This window comes from Lagopus leucura, unplaced genomic scaffold, assembly GCF_019238085.1.
Source record: "Lagopus leucura isolate 7727_CA_CO unplaced genomic scaffold, USGS_WTPT01 Super-Scaffold_100001, whole genome shotgun sequence".
NCBI lineage: Eukaryota > Metazoa > Chordata > Aves > Galliformes > Phasianidae > Lagopus > Lagopus leucura.
This window is the reverse complement of record NW_024962262.1, coordinates 34,347,459-34,360,217: the sequence shown is the minus strand read 5'-3', so window position 1 is coordinate 34,360,217 and position 12,759 is coordinate 34,347,459. Positions and strand designations below refer to the sequence as shown.

At 38.0% G+C, this 12,759-nt stretch overlaps 1 protein-coding gene across 2 annotated transcripts in view; it reads left to right on the top strand.

Annotated features, from left to right (window-relative positions):
- The window catches only part of ABCC4 (ATP binding cassette subfamily C member 4), a 152,919-nt gene that overhangs the window by 98,255 nt on the left and 41,905 nt on the right, over nucleotides 1-12,759 (top strand). For both annotated transcript variants that reach the window (XM_042867260.1, XM_042867259.1), the window contains 4 exons: nucleotides 4,477-4,627; nucleotides 5,231-5,350; nucleotides 9,282-9,392; nucleotides 10,859-10,959. In XM_042867260.1, coding sequence (XP_042723194.1) covers nucleotides 4,477-4,627; nucleotides 5,231-5,350; nucleotides 9,282-9,392; nucleotides 10,859-10,959 — 483 coding nt within the window. The remainder of the gene's footprint in view (nucleotides 1-4,476; nucleotides 4,628-5,230; nucleotides 5,351-9,281; nucleotides 9,393-10,858; nucleotides 10,960-12,759) is intronic.

Sequence of the window (12,759 nt, the reverse complement as noted above, 5' to 3'; positions counted from 1 at the left end):
GGGAGGAGAAGGAGGAAAGGTGATGCCAAGCATGTATGAACAGAGTGGGATTTTATAGTTTCTTAGCCTGGCTTGGCTTCAGACACAGCTGAGCTTGACTGAGAGTGCCTTATGTTAATGCAGTTAAAGTTGTGGACTTGAAATCCAGAACATGCACAGTTACTGTTATTACATTAGTAAGGCTTCGTATCCATGAGCTGATCCCTGGAAGTGCTTTTTTTTGTTTCCGGAGGTATGCTTTGACTTCTGTTCAAATATTGGTAAAACCATTATTGCATTCCTGCAGTTCTTGAAATTTGACAGCAGATTCAGTTGTCAGAATGCAGGTACCTTCTTGTTGGGCCATAGGTGCTTAGAGAGCTGCAGGCAGTGGGCACCGTGGCACTACAGTTAGAAGGCTCTAGAGAAATGCTCAACTGCTGAGTCGCTGGATATCCTCTTAACCTCTTAAGCTCTGTCTCTTTCTAAGTTCAGACAAATGGGACAGGAATTTAGCTGTGTAGCTTGCATATGGACTTCTACATTCAGGTTGATGGGTCTCACATGCCATCTCTTTGGTTCCACTTGACCATTAGAGATCCTGCGTGCACATCTGCTGCAAGTGCAGAATGACATGGTTCCTGTGGTAGTAGGTAGGCCCAATACTATTCACAGCTGTCAAATCCATGGTGATAAAGGCTTGCCACATCACACTAGTCAGTTGAACAGTCGTACAACTGCATGATACCCCTTAACTGTGTGTTTTACAAATATGCTGAAATAAATTGTAAACTGCATTTAAAAAATAAAAAATAAAAATAAAAACCTTGGGCTTACGTGAGGAGAAAAAGGACTGTAAGAAGTGGGGGTACAAACCACCGGGGCCAAGGTGCCAACGGACCCGAGCAATTCATCTACGTGAATGCCTAGTGCCTTTCTCAAAGTGCTCGACCAGATATGAAGTACTGAGCATTGGAATGGAAGCAGTCAGTGGATAAAACAGGGGACATTCTTGTGAGACGTCTTAAAGCTCTCAAAATTTTACTAATATATTTTAATGAATGTTTTCAAACGGTTTACAACTTGTCATAAGGTTTCTGGCATTATATAAATGATGTCAGTTCTGCAACAGACTTTAGCTTGTGATTTGTTATTCTCATGTTTTCTCAGATTTTAATGGCTCTTTTCTTACTGTTTTGTTATGTCACTTTAAATGCTTTTCTGGTATGTGGTTAGAGTACAAAAAAATCTTGTTGTACATCAAAACCTTTTTGAGACAGAAACTCCAAGATATCACTCCTTGTACCTGTAAGAATTATGAATATGTAGATCATCAGAAGATGAAGGGAAGGCATGGGTTTTGCACATGAATGCACTGATCTGAGTACTCACTTCCCCAGAGGCTTTTAGGAGACTATGCTTGCTCTAGTGAGAACTGCAGTAGGATGAGCTTTCTTGAAGAAAAATAAGCTGCAGTGAGTAGTGTGACTAATCAGAGCATGAGGGAAGCCCTTCATGACACTTGCAAGCAATGGGATGGCCCCAGCAGAAACAGCATTTGATTTTTCTATAATTTCCATATTCTGTATTTCTAAGGATAGAGTATGCGGTCTCAGAGCATGTCTGTGAGTGGGTGATTCTTCTTTCTCCAAGGAAACTGAAACAAGTTTGAATGTGGACACTGGGCAATATGGCTCAATTTGTAAACAAATTAATGTGATCTTGTCTTGCATCCAGGTCTTTTGAGTCCTGGTAACCTCTGCATTTGTTGTCTCTAATATAAGATGGTATTGTTTTCAGTACTGTGCAGATAGCAATAAAATGTAATTAATCAGCTCCTTTAAAAAAAAAATAAAATAAAATTGGCAATTGTTTTCTGCACAGCATTACAAAAGACTTCAAAATGCTGAAATTAAGAAACATGATAATTTTTGCTGATTTTTATGGGCTGTGTTTCTTTTGTGTAATGTAGTTTTCTGTTGTGCTTAGCTTTTTGATACAATTTTCAACCGTAAGCTGATTCTACCAGACAAGGCCTAGATAGCCAGTCCTGCCAAATGATTACGTAGGTCATTGCTCCTCTCTAGAGAAGAGAGCAGTCTGACTGCTCGCATTATCATTGTCAGCAGCCTACTGATTATCCTAGGTCCTTCTGCTTGCATGCTGTGCATCTACTAGAAGTTCAGGCAGCCTTCAGCTAAAGGGGTTGGTTATCTGTTGTGAAACTCAGGAACTAGAACCCTTGCCTTACCTCACACAGTAACTGCTTGATTACAGTCTGCAAGTAGTTGTGTCTGGCTTTCAGACTTCTTCATTAGGAGTTAATTTATATGCAAGTTTGGTTTTCCAAAAAACAACACACATGACTGATCCACCCTATCATACATTTTTATAATGATAAGGTGGTGCAGGCTCATCTAAAATTCCTTCCGAGGGCGGTGCCAGATTTTTACTTTAGTCATCCTAACCATCTTTTCCTTCCCTGTATTTTTGTTGCAGCAAGGCTTTGTTTACATGAGCTGGATCCTAATAGATCCTACTCCCAGCCCTACCAGCACTTTGCAGTGTATTATAGATTATTATCACTAAAACTTCAGTTTTGTGGGGTTTTTTTCCAATTGTTTTATTTTCTTAAAGAAATGTTTCATTTTCTTCATAATTCTATTATTTGAAGCAGCTTTCCTTATTGTTTCACTTGGTTTGCAGCTCATAGTATGGGGAGACAATTATTTCACATGCTGTTCTCTTGTCACTGCCTAGGAATGATGCAGTTTAGCTCATAGTCCAGCAAAGGTGACAGAGGGAGATGGGGAAGGCAGGAGATGTGTCAAGCAGGTTTGGGACCAGAGTGTCCAAGGGAAGGAACTGACTTCAGTCTCTATTACCACTGAGGATAGAGTTGATGGAGCCTTCAGAAATTAGGTAGCGTGTGGATGGCTGATGGCTTAGCAAAGACAAGGAATAACACTGGGGAAGCAGAGATCTAGGCAAGAGAAAATTTGAGACAGGAGTCTTTGTTTCCCTTCTCATCCCTTCTTCACAACAAAAACTAAATATGCCAGTGGGATTTTAAAGAATGCTGGAGAAGTAGAACATGTTGGGAAGGGCTGACAGCATCGGTAGTGAGGAGTCAGGGTGCTTTGTTTTGTTTGGTGCTGACATAACCATTTGTGTAATTGATCCAAGTGAAATACCATGCACTCTCGCTACCATGTACCTCCCCATGATGAAATCTAGGTAAAATGTTTGCAATCTACTCTGTCTATCTAGAAGGTCAAACAACACGATGCCATTAATAGCTTCACCCACAGATGAGCAGTGGAGTAGTAATTCAGCTTTCTTCAGAGCTCCTATCCTATTCCTATCTGATAGCTATTTTCCTTAATAAATTTATGAGACCTTGTAGCATGCTTTCAGGATCTCTGAGATTGAAGGCTTTTCTGCTGATAAACCTTCTATCATCAGCTAAGATCTCACCTAAAGCCGGAGACTAAATTGTGCTAACTCATGCAGTCATTATGCTTAACATCTGTGGGTTTACTTTTTGGTCAGGTGAAAATAGGGGAGAGTTAGAGAAGCCACAAAAAAAACACAAATGTAGGGGAAACGGTTGCGTTCAGTTTTGACTGTATGGTGTGCGGGGCTACCAGAAGCATGACAGGAAATTCACTGTTTCATTGACAATTCCTGTGAAAGTATTTGAAAAACCTGGTAGCTATCTACTATCCAGCTTGAGCTGTTCTGTTGCTTAATTTTTTTTTTTACTGGATGCATAAATAAAGGGACAGAAACCTTTTAGCTGCAAGACATACATCTTCAAGATCCAGTGGTTACTAATAATTTTTGACAGAATTTACTTATGCACAGTATGTGATGATGAGGAGGGCTTCCACATTGTCTTTGAAGTAGAAACAGTTTTGGAAATATTGCCATCTCTAAGGAATTCTTACGTAAATGTAATACAGGAATTTAGTATGGAGCTTGAGTTTCTGTTGCCTGATTTTTATACAAGTGGGTTACAGGTCTTTGTTGAAAGTCAGTCTTCCAAATGTCAAATTTTTTAACTGGAAGTCAATCTTTCAACAGTCTGTCTTTTCACCTGGAGTGAAAAGATGGAACTGATTCACCATATAGATTGGGTTCATCAAAGATTAGTTGTCTGTTTCATTATTATCATTTTGTGCCAGCAGTCAACAGCCCGTAAAGTGGGATGATTGTGTTCAGTCAATTAATTTTATAAAGATATTTCTTGAAGAACAAATAATACATAAGAAAACCATGAACTGCACAATTGGTCAATTTAGGTATTACTATAAAGTCTTCAAGCTTTTTTTAAAAATAAATGTAGCTCATATGTTGCACAGTGCTTCTGCTCTAAAATTTGGTAGCTTTGTTTAAACGTTTAAGTGTCTCAATTGTGTTAAACAGTTTTTATACTTGTTCTAAATTAAATTCTTCTGGCAAATGATTTCTTATTTTGTTTCTATTGTATTGCAGACTCTTCTACAGATTTTTGGTGTGGTGGCTGTGGCTGTGGCAGTGATTCCTTGGATACTCATTCCCTTAATTCCACTATTTATTCTTTTCATTTTTCTTCGACGATATTTCTTAGACACTTCAAGAGATATTAAACGTCTAGAATCCACAAGTATGTAGCTTGGTGGGACTGAATGTTAGTTTGGACCCTGCTTATTATTATGTGAAATGCTAGCATTTTATAGACAATCCATCAAAGATTCTTCTGTTATGCAAATGACTTCCTTATTGCCTTTCTTCTCAACTAGTGGATTACATACTTAACTCTTGTTTTTGTGTAGTGACAGCCTTAGGTATATCAGTTTAACTGTCTGTAACTGAATTTTGTTACAAACATGCTAAGTAGCTGGTCTTTGGGACCTTACATGCGCATCGTAACAGTGCTTCTGATCTAATCTGATTCTTGTGCCTGACTTTAGCTTGGCTGTGATATGAAATATGAAGTATTATCAATAACAAACATGTTTGCCTCATGTCATTAATAAAGGTCAAAGAATTTCTTCAGTGACAGCTGTTGTTGGAAGACATTTTTGTATATATTAATCATTCTTACTGTCTGACTGATTCTGAGATACTGTTTGTGTATTTTGAAAGGATGCAGTACAGTAACTTGTATGGTTAAGCACAAAGTAGTAGGATTAATGATTAGTTCTACAAAAAAGAATTAAACGTTGCCCTTCAGCTATTGCTAAGTTACTCTCATTTCCCTTTGTAGCTCGGAGTCCAGTGTTCTCCCACTTGTCGTCATCCCTGCAGGGCCTTTGGACTATTCGGGCTTTGAAAGCAGAAGACAGATTTCAAAAATTATTTGATGCACATCAAGACCTCCACTCAGGTTTGTGATAAACGGACATGAAAATTCAAATATTTACTTTGTAGGAGGGAAATATCTTATGCCTTCAATGACATATATATAATGTACGTTAAAAATCAATAGGAGCTGTGCATTTTGTCTCTTTAGGGTAAAATTTCTCTATTAGAACAAAAAAAAAGTTATTATCTGTCTAGATTTTGAACGTTCACTTTGGGCTGTAATATTATTTGAAATACCCTTGGATATGTTTCAGCAGTGTCTAAGATAAACATTTTAAATTGTGCCTGAAAAGAATGTCTAAAGAATAATTTTTGACTTTTTCCTGGATTTCATCTTGAAAAAGACAGGGGAGAGGGAAACAAGCTATATTATGAAGAATATTAATTTAATATTAAGTAGTGTGCTAGAAGTCAGCAGTGATAATTAATATAAATCACAGTCTTGGAAAAAACTTCTGTGAATCTCTTTTTTACTTTGAATAACTTTCGGGGCTTAAATATAAAAAAAAATATAATTAACAAGACCAGAGGATACAAAATGTTAGCAAGCAGAATTAATAGGATTTAGGTTTGTGCTACGACTTCTTACCTTCTATCAATTAAATACTCTCTATTGGAATGTTCTTCAAGATACAGCAGAATGCAAGTTTGCAGTCTGGTATTTGTTAGGTAAGATCTTGAATTTCCCTGTCATAAGATGTGCAAGTATATGGCTTTTTTATATTTATATACAAGTTCTATGGCTTTTTTCTCATTTTTTGACTTCTAAAGATTCAGACCACAACAGAACTTATGATCATTTCTGACTCGCTGTTTATCACAAGCCATAGAAACTTGCACACTTTGTGTTGAGTGGAGGAATTTTTGATTGAGAAAACATACTTTCCACGGAGACACCTCTAGATTTGAATTTCCCATTTATTGGTATTTTCAATTTGTTGTGTATAATTTGTCAGTAGTTGATTGTAAGGGAACACAGAGTTGTTGTATCTTTAGTAGGAGAAACTGCATATACAAGTTAAACTATGCAAAGAGGACTGTGACCTTTAAAATAAATCTTTTATTGTATTTTATGATCAAATCAAAGGAGCATAAACACACTGTTTTTCACTCTTATGCCTCTATATCTTTAAAAAACTATCAAGAACACTTCCATGGGGCAGTTCAGGAGCCTGCTTTAGTGATTAAATTTTAGTGCTTAAAATTGCAGTGTTTTATGTACCTACGTGCTTCATTTCCCACTAAAGTATTTAGAGTATGGCAACTTGCTTAGTATATGTATTTTAAGATTCTTGGAGGGAATATTAGCCAACAGTGTGCCTGAGCAGCAAAGAAGGCCAACAGCATCCTGTATTCTGCTAACAGGAGCTCAGACAGAGGAATGAGGAATGTGATATCCCCCTCAGCACTTGTTAGGCTTTATATGGAGTGGGTTCAGTTGAGGAGTCACTAAGATGATCAGAGGACTATGAGGAGAAGATGAGAAAACTGAAAGCTTCTAACTTGTGGATGAGAAAGGTTAGAGAGGACCTTGTCAGTGCCAGCATCCAGTGAGAGCTGTACAGAAATGGACAGAATGAAACTGTTCACAGGAGGATTGTGAAAACAGGAATGATTTGAAATAATTTGACATGAAAGGCTTTTTACTGTGAGGACAGTCAGAATAGAGGAGCAGGATGTCCAAAGACTACGCAGGCTCCATCCATTATTGGGATTTTCAAGACCCAGCTGCATTAATTGTGAAACAGTGTGATCTGACTTCAGGACCGGCCCCACTTTGAGCAGGTGGTTGGTACCTCCCAGGGCTGTTTCTACCCTGAATGATTCTTTGATACAGAATGCGTGCAAACCGTTGCTGATGGAAGAGAATAATCTTGTGTGCTAGCTCACAGAGTTGGAGTATTGAGTTCTTAAGCGCCTCAGAGAGGTTTAAATTCTTTCCTGAACCATACAGTGTTCTTCCAGTCAGCAGTGTTTTTGTTTAGTGCTTTTTGCTGGGGTATGCTCCACTCTGCGTAAGGCTGAGCCTAGAAAACAGGACACTGCCTTCAAACCCTGTTTCAGGGATGTCTATGAATGTGGTTTTAAGTAACCTTTATGTAAGAAACATCTAAAAGGCTTCTTGAGGTTTGAACTAAGGCTGAGCTTCCTTCCTGTCAGTGCACCATCTCTACAAGAGAGTCCTGAGTCATCAACAGTTACAACATGATGAGTTTTTGTTAGTACCCAGGAATGTCGTATTCCTGTATACACAGTGGCCCCAATTACACGGGGAGACTGCAGAACAGTCAGTGTCTCTAGCAGACAGTTTAGTGAACCTCCCTGGACAACAGGAATGGAGCAAAACCTTGGAGTTGAAAATCTCCAACACCTTTGTCATATTTCTCTGTTTTCAGAGATACCCAGCTCCTAGGTATCAGAGAGATATCCATGCCCTGGGTCATGTCAGGGCAACAAAACTGGTGAGGGGTCTGGAGCACAAGTTTTACGAAGAATGACTGAGGGAACTGAGATTGTTTAGTCTGGTGGAAAGGAGGCTCAGGGATGACCTTATTGCTCTCTAAAACTACCTGAAGGGAGGTTGTGGTGAGGTGGAGGTTGACTTCTTCTCTTGTGTAATTTGTGATAGGACTAAAGGAAATGGCCTCAAGTTGCACCAGGGGAGATTCAGGGTGAATGTTAGGAAAAACAACTTCTCAGAAAGAGTGGTCAGGCAATGGAATGGGCTGCCCAGGGAGGTGGTGGAGTCACCATCCCTGGAGGTGTTCAGGAAACATTGAGATATTGTACTGAGGGACATGGTTTAGTGGGAAGTGGTGGCAGGTGGATGACTGGACTGGATGATCTTGGAGGGCTTTTCCAACCTTGGTGATTCTATGATTCTGAAGTTTCACCATGAATTCTATTTCTCAAATTAGGTTTGTGACTTTATATGATTCCTCTTTCTGCACATGTAATTTCATTGGGCCCAGTACTGAGTGCCTTTTGTTTAATGAAATCATGTATATGCAGTTAGAGCTGATATAATTGGAACTAGGAAATTACCAGGTCTGGCTTTTGCCTGGCTGCCCATCATTGTCATCTTCACTCTTCCCCCCACCCTCCAGAAGTTAGCATTGGTTAAAGACAAGCAGTGCAGAAAGCATTGGGTTGGCAGTCTTTTATGTGACTTGGTAGCAACTAGAACAATACATCTAACTGTATCCTAAGCAATATATAATGCCATGCTTTGTTATGGGTATTTCACTTCTGATTTTGGCCTTGAATTCAAACACTTTACCTTCTGTATTCAGTGTCTTTTGCTGCTGTCTCCTGTATCTTGTACTGCAGAATATCTATATGGGATGGAAATTAGCACCAAATTGTGAACGCTTGCTTACATATGTAAGTGGCCAGTGGAAATGTTCACCTGTAACCTCCAAAAGTAGATGTATGCTTTTGGTCAGTTGAACAGCTCTGTAGCTCCACTCACTTTAATGAGTAGCTCTAATCTGCTTAACCACTTGCAGCTCTCTTCTAGAGGCTTTACTCCGACGTTTGTGTTGTGATACTCCATCCAAAAGCCTGTAGAGTCTAGTCCAGTTAAAGCAAATGTAGTTGTACTTCTGCTTTTTGTCTGGAACTCCTGTTCATAGTCCACTAGAATTAAGGAAAGGCTTCTATTTTAAAAAAATGTGCTGTGCTTCAGACCTTTTTCTTCCTATTACTGAGTGTTACGCTAGCTTTGGTTGCTGTTAATGTGATTACTAGGTCAGACCACTCCAGGAAAACTGGACAGTATTCTGATGATCATCTCGTAGAGATGTGCACTTGAAGATTTCAACTGTAATTGATAAAAAAGAAAAAAATGTAAAAAGGCTTTCTAATATAAATGTAAACTGATTTAATAGTAATTATACAGCTCGGTTTTCTAATAATCCACTGTTCTAATGTCTTTCTAAAATACCATTTAGAGGCCTGGTTTCTATTTTTGACGACCTCGAGGTGGTTTGCTGTGCGTCTGGATGCCATCTGTGCCATTTTTGTTATAGTGGTTGCTTTTGGTTCCCTGCTTCTTGCCAAGAGTAAGTACAGACGTTAGAAAAAGTTCACCCAGTAATTACCATGTATAGTAATGCCTAATTCTTTTTCATAGTTTACTGTTTCTAATTGTTTAAGGACCATAATTAAGTTAAATGTTTCTTTCTAGATCATGATCTCTTCCTCAATCTAGAGCATTGGGTCTCTATCTCCTTTTCTGCAAATATTGGAAGCAGTTCAGACATCTTCTGGGCATGCATTTACCATCGTCCTCAAATGTGCAAACAAACTTGCAGATCTGCACTTCACTTGGGCGATTCTGGCTTTCAGAGCAATAACAACAAATAAATCTTTTTAGCCACCTTTGCCTTTCTTTTTTAGCCCTACAGGGCTTTGCTTTTCATATTGAAACACCCACAGAGCTGCTTCTTAACAGCTCTTTTCCTTTCTGCACATGGCACAGTAGGCAAAAAGGCAGACTAAAATTCCTAGGGATACTTTTCTAATGTCTTGGATCAGCAGGATAAGCAAGTTGGAGAAAGAAAATCACCTTGTAATCATGCATTTTATATTCACTGTCACTCACGAACTGTCATTAGTGTATGCATCATCCAGGATGTAATTGGGTAGATGTACTAGAACGAGATAGTCATCTAAAGTATGAGGGAAGAAGTAATTATCTTGGACGTGAAAATTAGTGCTAATTTGCTGTTTTTGTTTCTTTTCTTTTTCCTTTGGACAAGTTATGTGTATGCATGTGCGTTTCAAAATTTGAACACTCTACACTTCTTGATTCTGAAAATTTTGAGCCAGATTTGAAGTTAATAGAATGCAAACAGACAAGTCAAAACAATGGTCCTGAATCTTTCCTTGCCTCTGGATAAGGAGTAGCTCTCTTGAAGTCAATAGAGCTGTGCTAGGATAAAGTTCAAGTAAGTTAGAAAACAATCATGCTTAATATTGGGGCAGACGTAATTATTTTATTTTATGAGAGTAGGCCCACTGAACCCAACAAATCTTTATGTAAATAGGGGGAAAATATTCTGTACAGTTATTTTATCTGATCACTTAAAACTGTACAGAGTTTATGTAAATGTTCTTAAGTTGAAATCATTTTGCGATTATTTTTTGTTCAGATTTAGAGGTTGATATAATTCCTTCATAAAAGACTGGAAACTTACCAATGCTTAGCTGGGTAGGAATGACCTAATGAGATATGTAAGTATGGTCTTGAGACCGAGTCTCAGTTTTAAGATAAAATACCTGGCCAAGTATCAAGATTCATTTCAAAAACACAAATAATATCCAAAACATACCCCCAGAAAGTGCTGCAAGAAACTGTTCTGCCTGGAGATACTCATTGCACACACAGATGGTAAGTATGGTGTAACCAAACAAAATTCTGGCTGTGATAATTCCATCATGTAAGAAACCTCATGAAAGTGAAGTTAACTAGAATTGTGTAATTAGTAGTGTACCTATTTGATTCTCTCTTTTCTTTGTTCTGCAGCTTTGAATGCGGGGCAAGTTGGTTTGGCACTGTCCTATGCAATCACTCTCATGGGAACATTCCAGTGGGGTGTGAGACAAAGTGCTGAAGTTGAAAACCTGGTAACGTTTATTTCTTCCTTTTCACTTCTTGGTTCCTTTGGGTAGTTGTGAAACATGATGCTTTAAGGACGGCAGTCTTCTTAGTTAACTTAGGATGTTAATTACCTTCTTGGGCAACTGAAACACTGTTTAAAGACAGTAGAGAAAAACAGCTTCTCCTAGAGTACAGTTTGTCTCACTGATTTTTGAATGTCTATTCAGATGAATTGTCCATCTCTGTTGATAGTATGGGAACCTTTATAATCTCCCTTCTTTGGTAGAAAGAAGACTGTCTAGTTTTGATGTAGAATCTGCATTCGAAGTCACTAAATTACATAAAATTAATCCCTCAATAAGTAAGATTTTTTCTTAAATACTTTTTTTGATTGGATATTTAATTATTTTTATTTTTTTTTGCACACATTGCTGCATGTTTTATTTTTGTTTATATCCATCATTAGGTTTTTTGTGATCGTGATAATTCACTGTAAAGGCTTACACGTTCTTAACTTGTTATAAGTTAACAAGTATTTGAAAATATTTAAGTTTATATTCACCTGAGAGGGTAGTGTGGTTTTGAATGTATGTAAAACAATATACTTTTCACCAATTTACAACATTTACTAGCATGCTCTATTTTGTCTTTTTCCTTTTTAAGCTAATGTGTAAGAAAAAAGGGTTATAAAGGGAACATACTGCATCATAAATCTGTTTGGGTTGAAAGGTGAAGGTTGCTTGTAAATATGGCTGTACTCTAGGAGACATACATATTCTTTTAATAAAAGGAACAAAACTATGTTTAATAGCAGATTAAATAAATAACAATATTAGGTGTGTTATTGGTGGTGGTGATAGGTGTTTTTTTGTCTAGCACTTTGCTTCTCCCTAGCGTTTTTCAGGCATGAATAAGCTAATGGTCACACACTTTGGGGAAATTCAGAGAAGTTCTTGGGATTTCTTTTAGTACCAGTTAGGAAGATTTGGAAGGATAAATCTGTTGCATTCTTGTGTAGTGAATTACTCTGTGAGAGGCTTTGTGATTCAAAAATACCTTGGAGGAAAAAGACTCACCATTCACCAGCTGGCTTTCTAGTGGAATATTGATCATTTCATGGGGCTGTGACAGGTGGGCATCCAGCAGGAATCTGGTGTTGTTAAAGGCTGACTGTTTTGGGGGGAGGCAAGAACAGTTCCCTTTCTACAGTTCTTTCTTTACACATTTTTCGTCTGAGCCTGTTTTGTAATGTGGAACGGGTAGGTAGCAGTGAGGTCAGAGAACGCGTTGCCTGGTGACTGCTGTTCTTTAAAGCCACTTCAGGGAAGGTAAGCTTGCAGGATATCTTTATGATGGCTTTTTTAAAATCCATCTGTGCACAGATACAGTTAAGTAAAATAAGCTGTACAGATAGTTGTTTGGGTGAGAATGTTTGCCAGAGCCTAAATATAACTTTTATTATTTACCTGAGAGGGAAGAAGGAGTGCCTAGATAGGTCAACTTCTATTTTTCTTCCCTTCCTAAGACTAAAGACTGCATCAAATACTGCCATTTACTTAATATTTGACATAAAATATACAGGGAAACAAGTTTTACTGAATATTAAGGCAATAATATGGTGTAACAGTTATCTTAGATTTTGGAGTTGCTTGTGATGAATATATTAAAAAGCACTAGTGCAGTGGTAATGAGGAGGACAAAAAAGGGAAGGTGAAGGTGGTAACTTCTAGTATGTTGTGACAATGCTAGTAGCTATCATTGGTATGCTTGTAGCTTATGTGGCCGTTTCATTTCTATCCCTTTTTTCTTAATACACGGTGAAATGG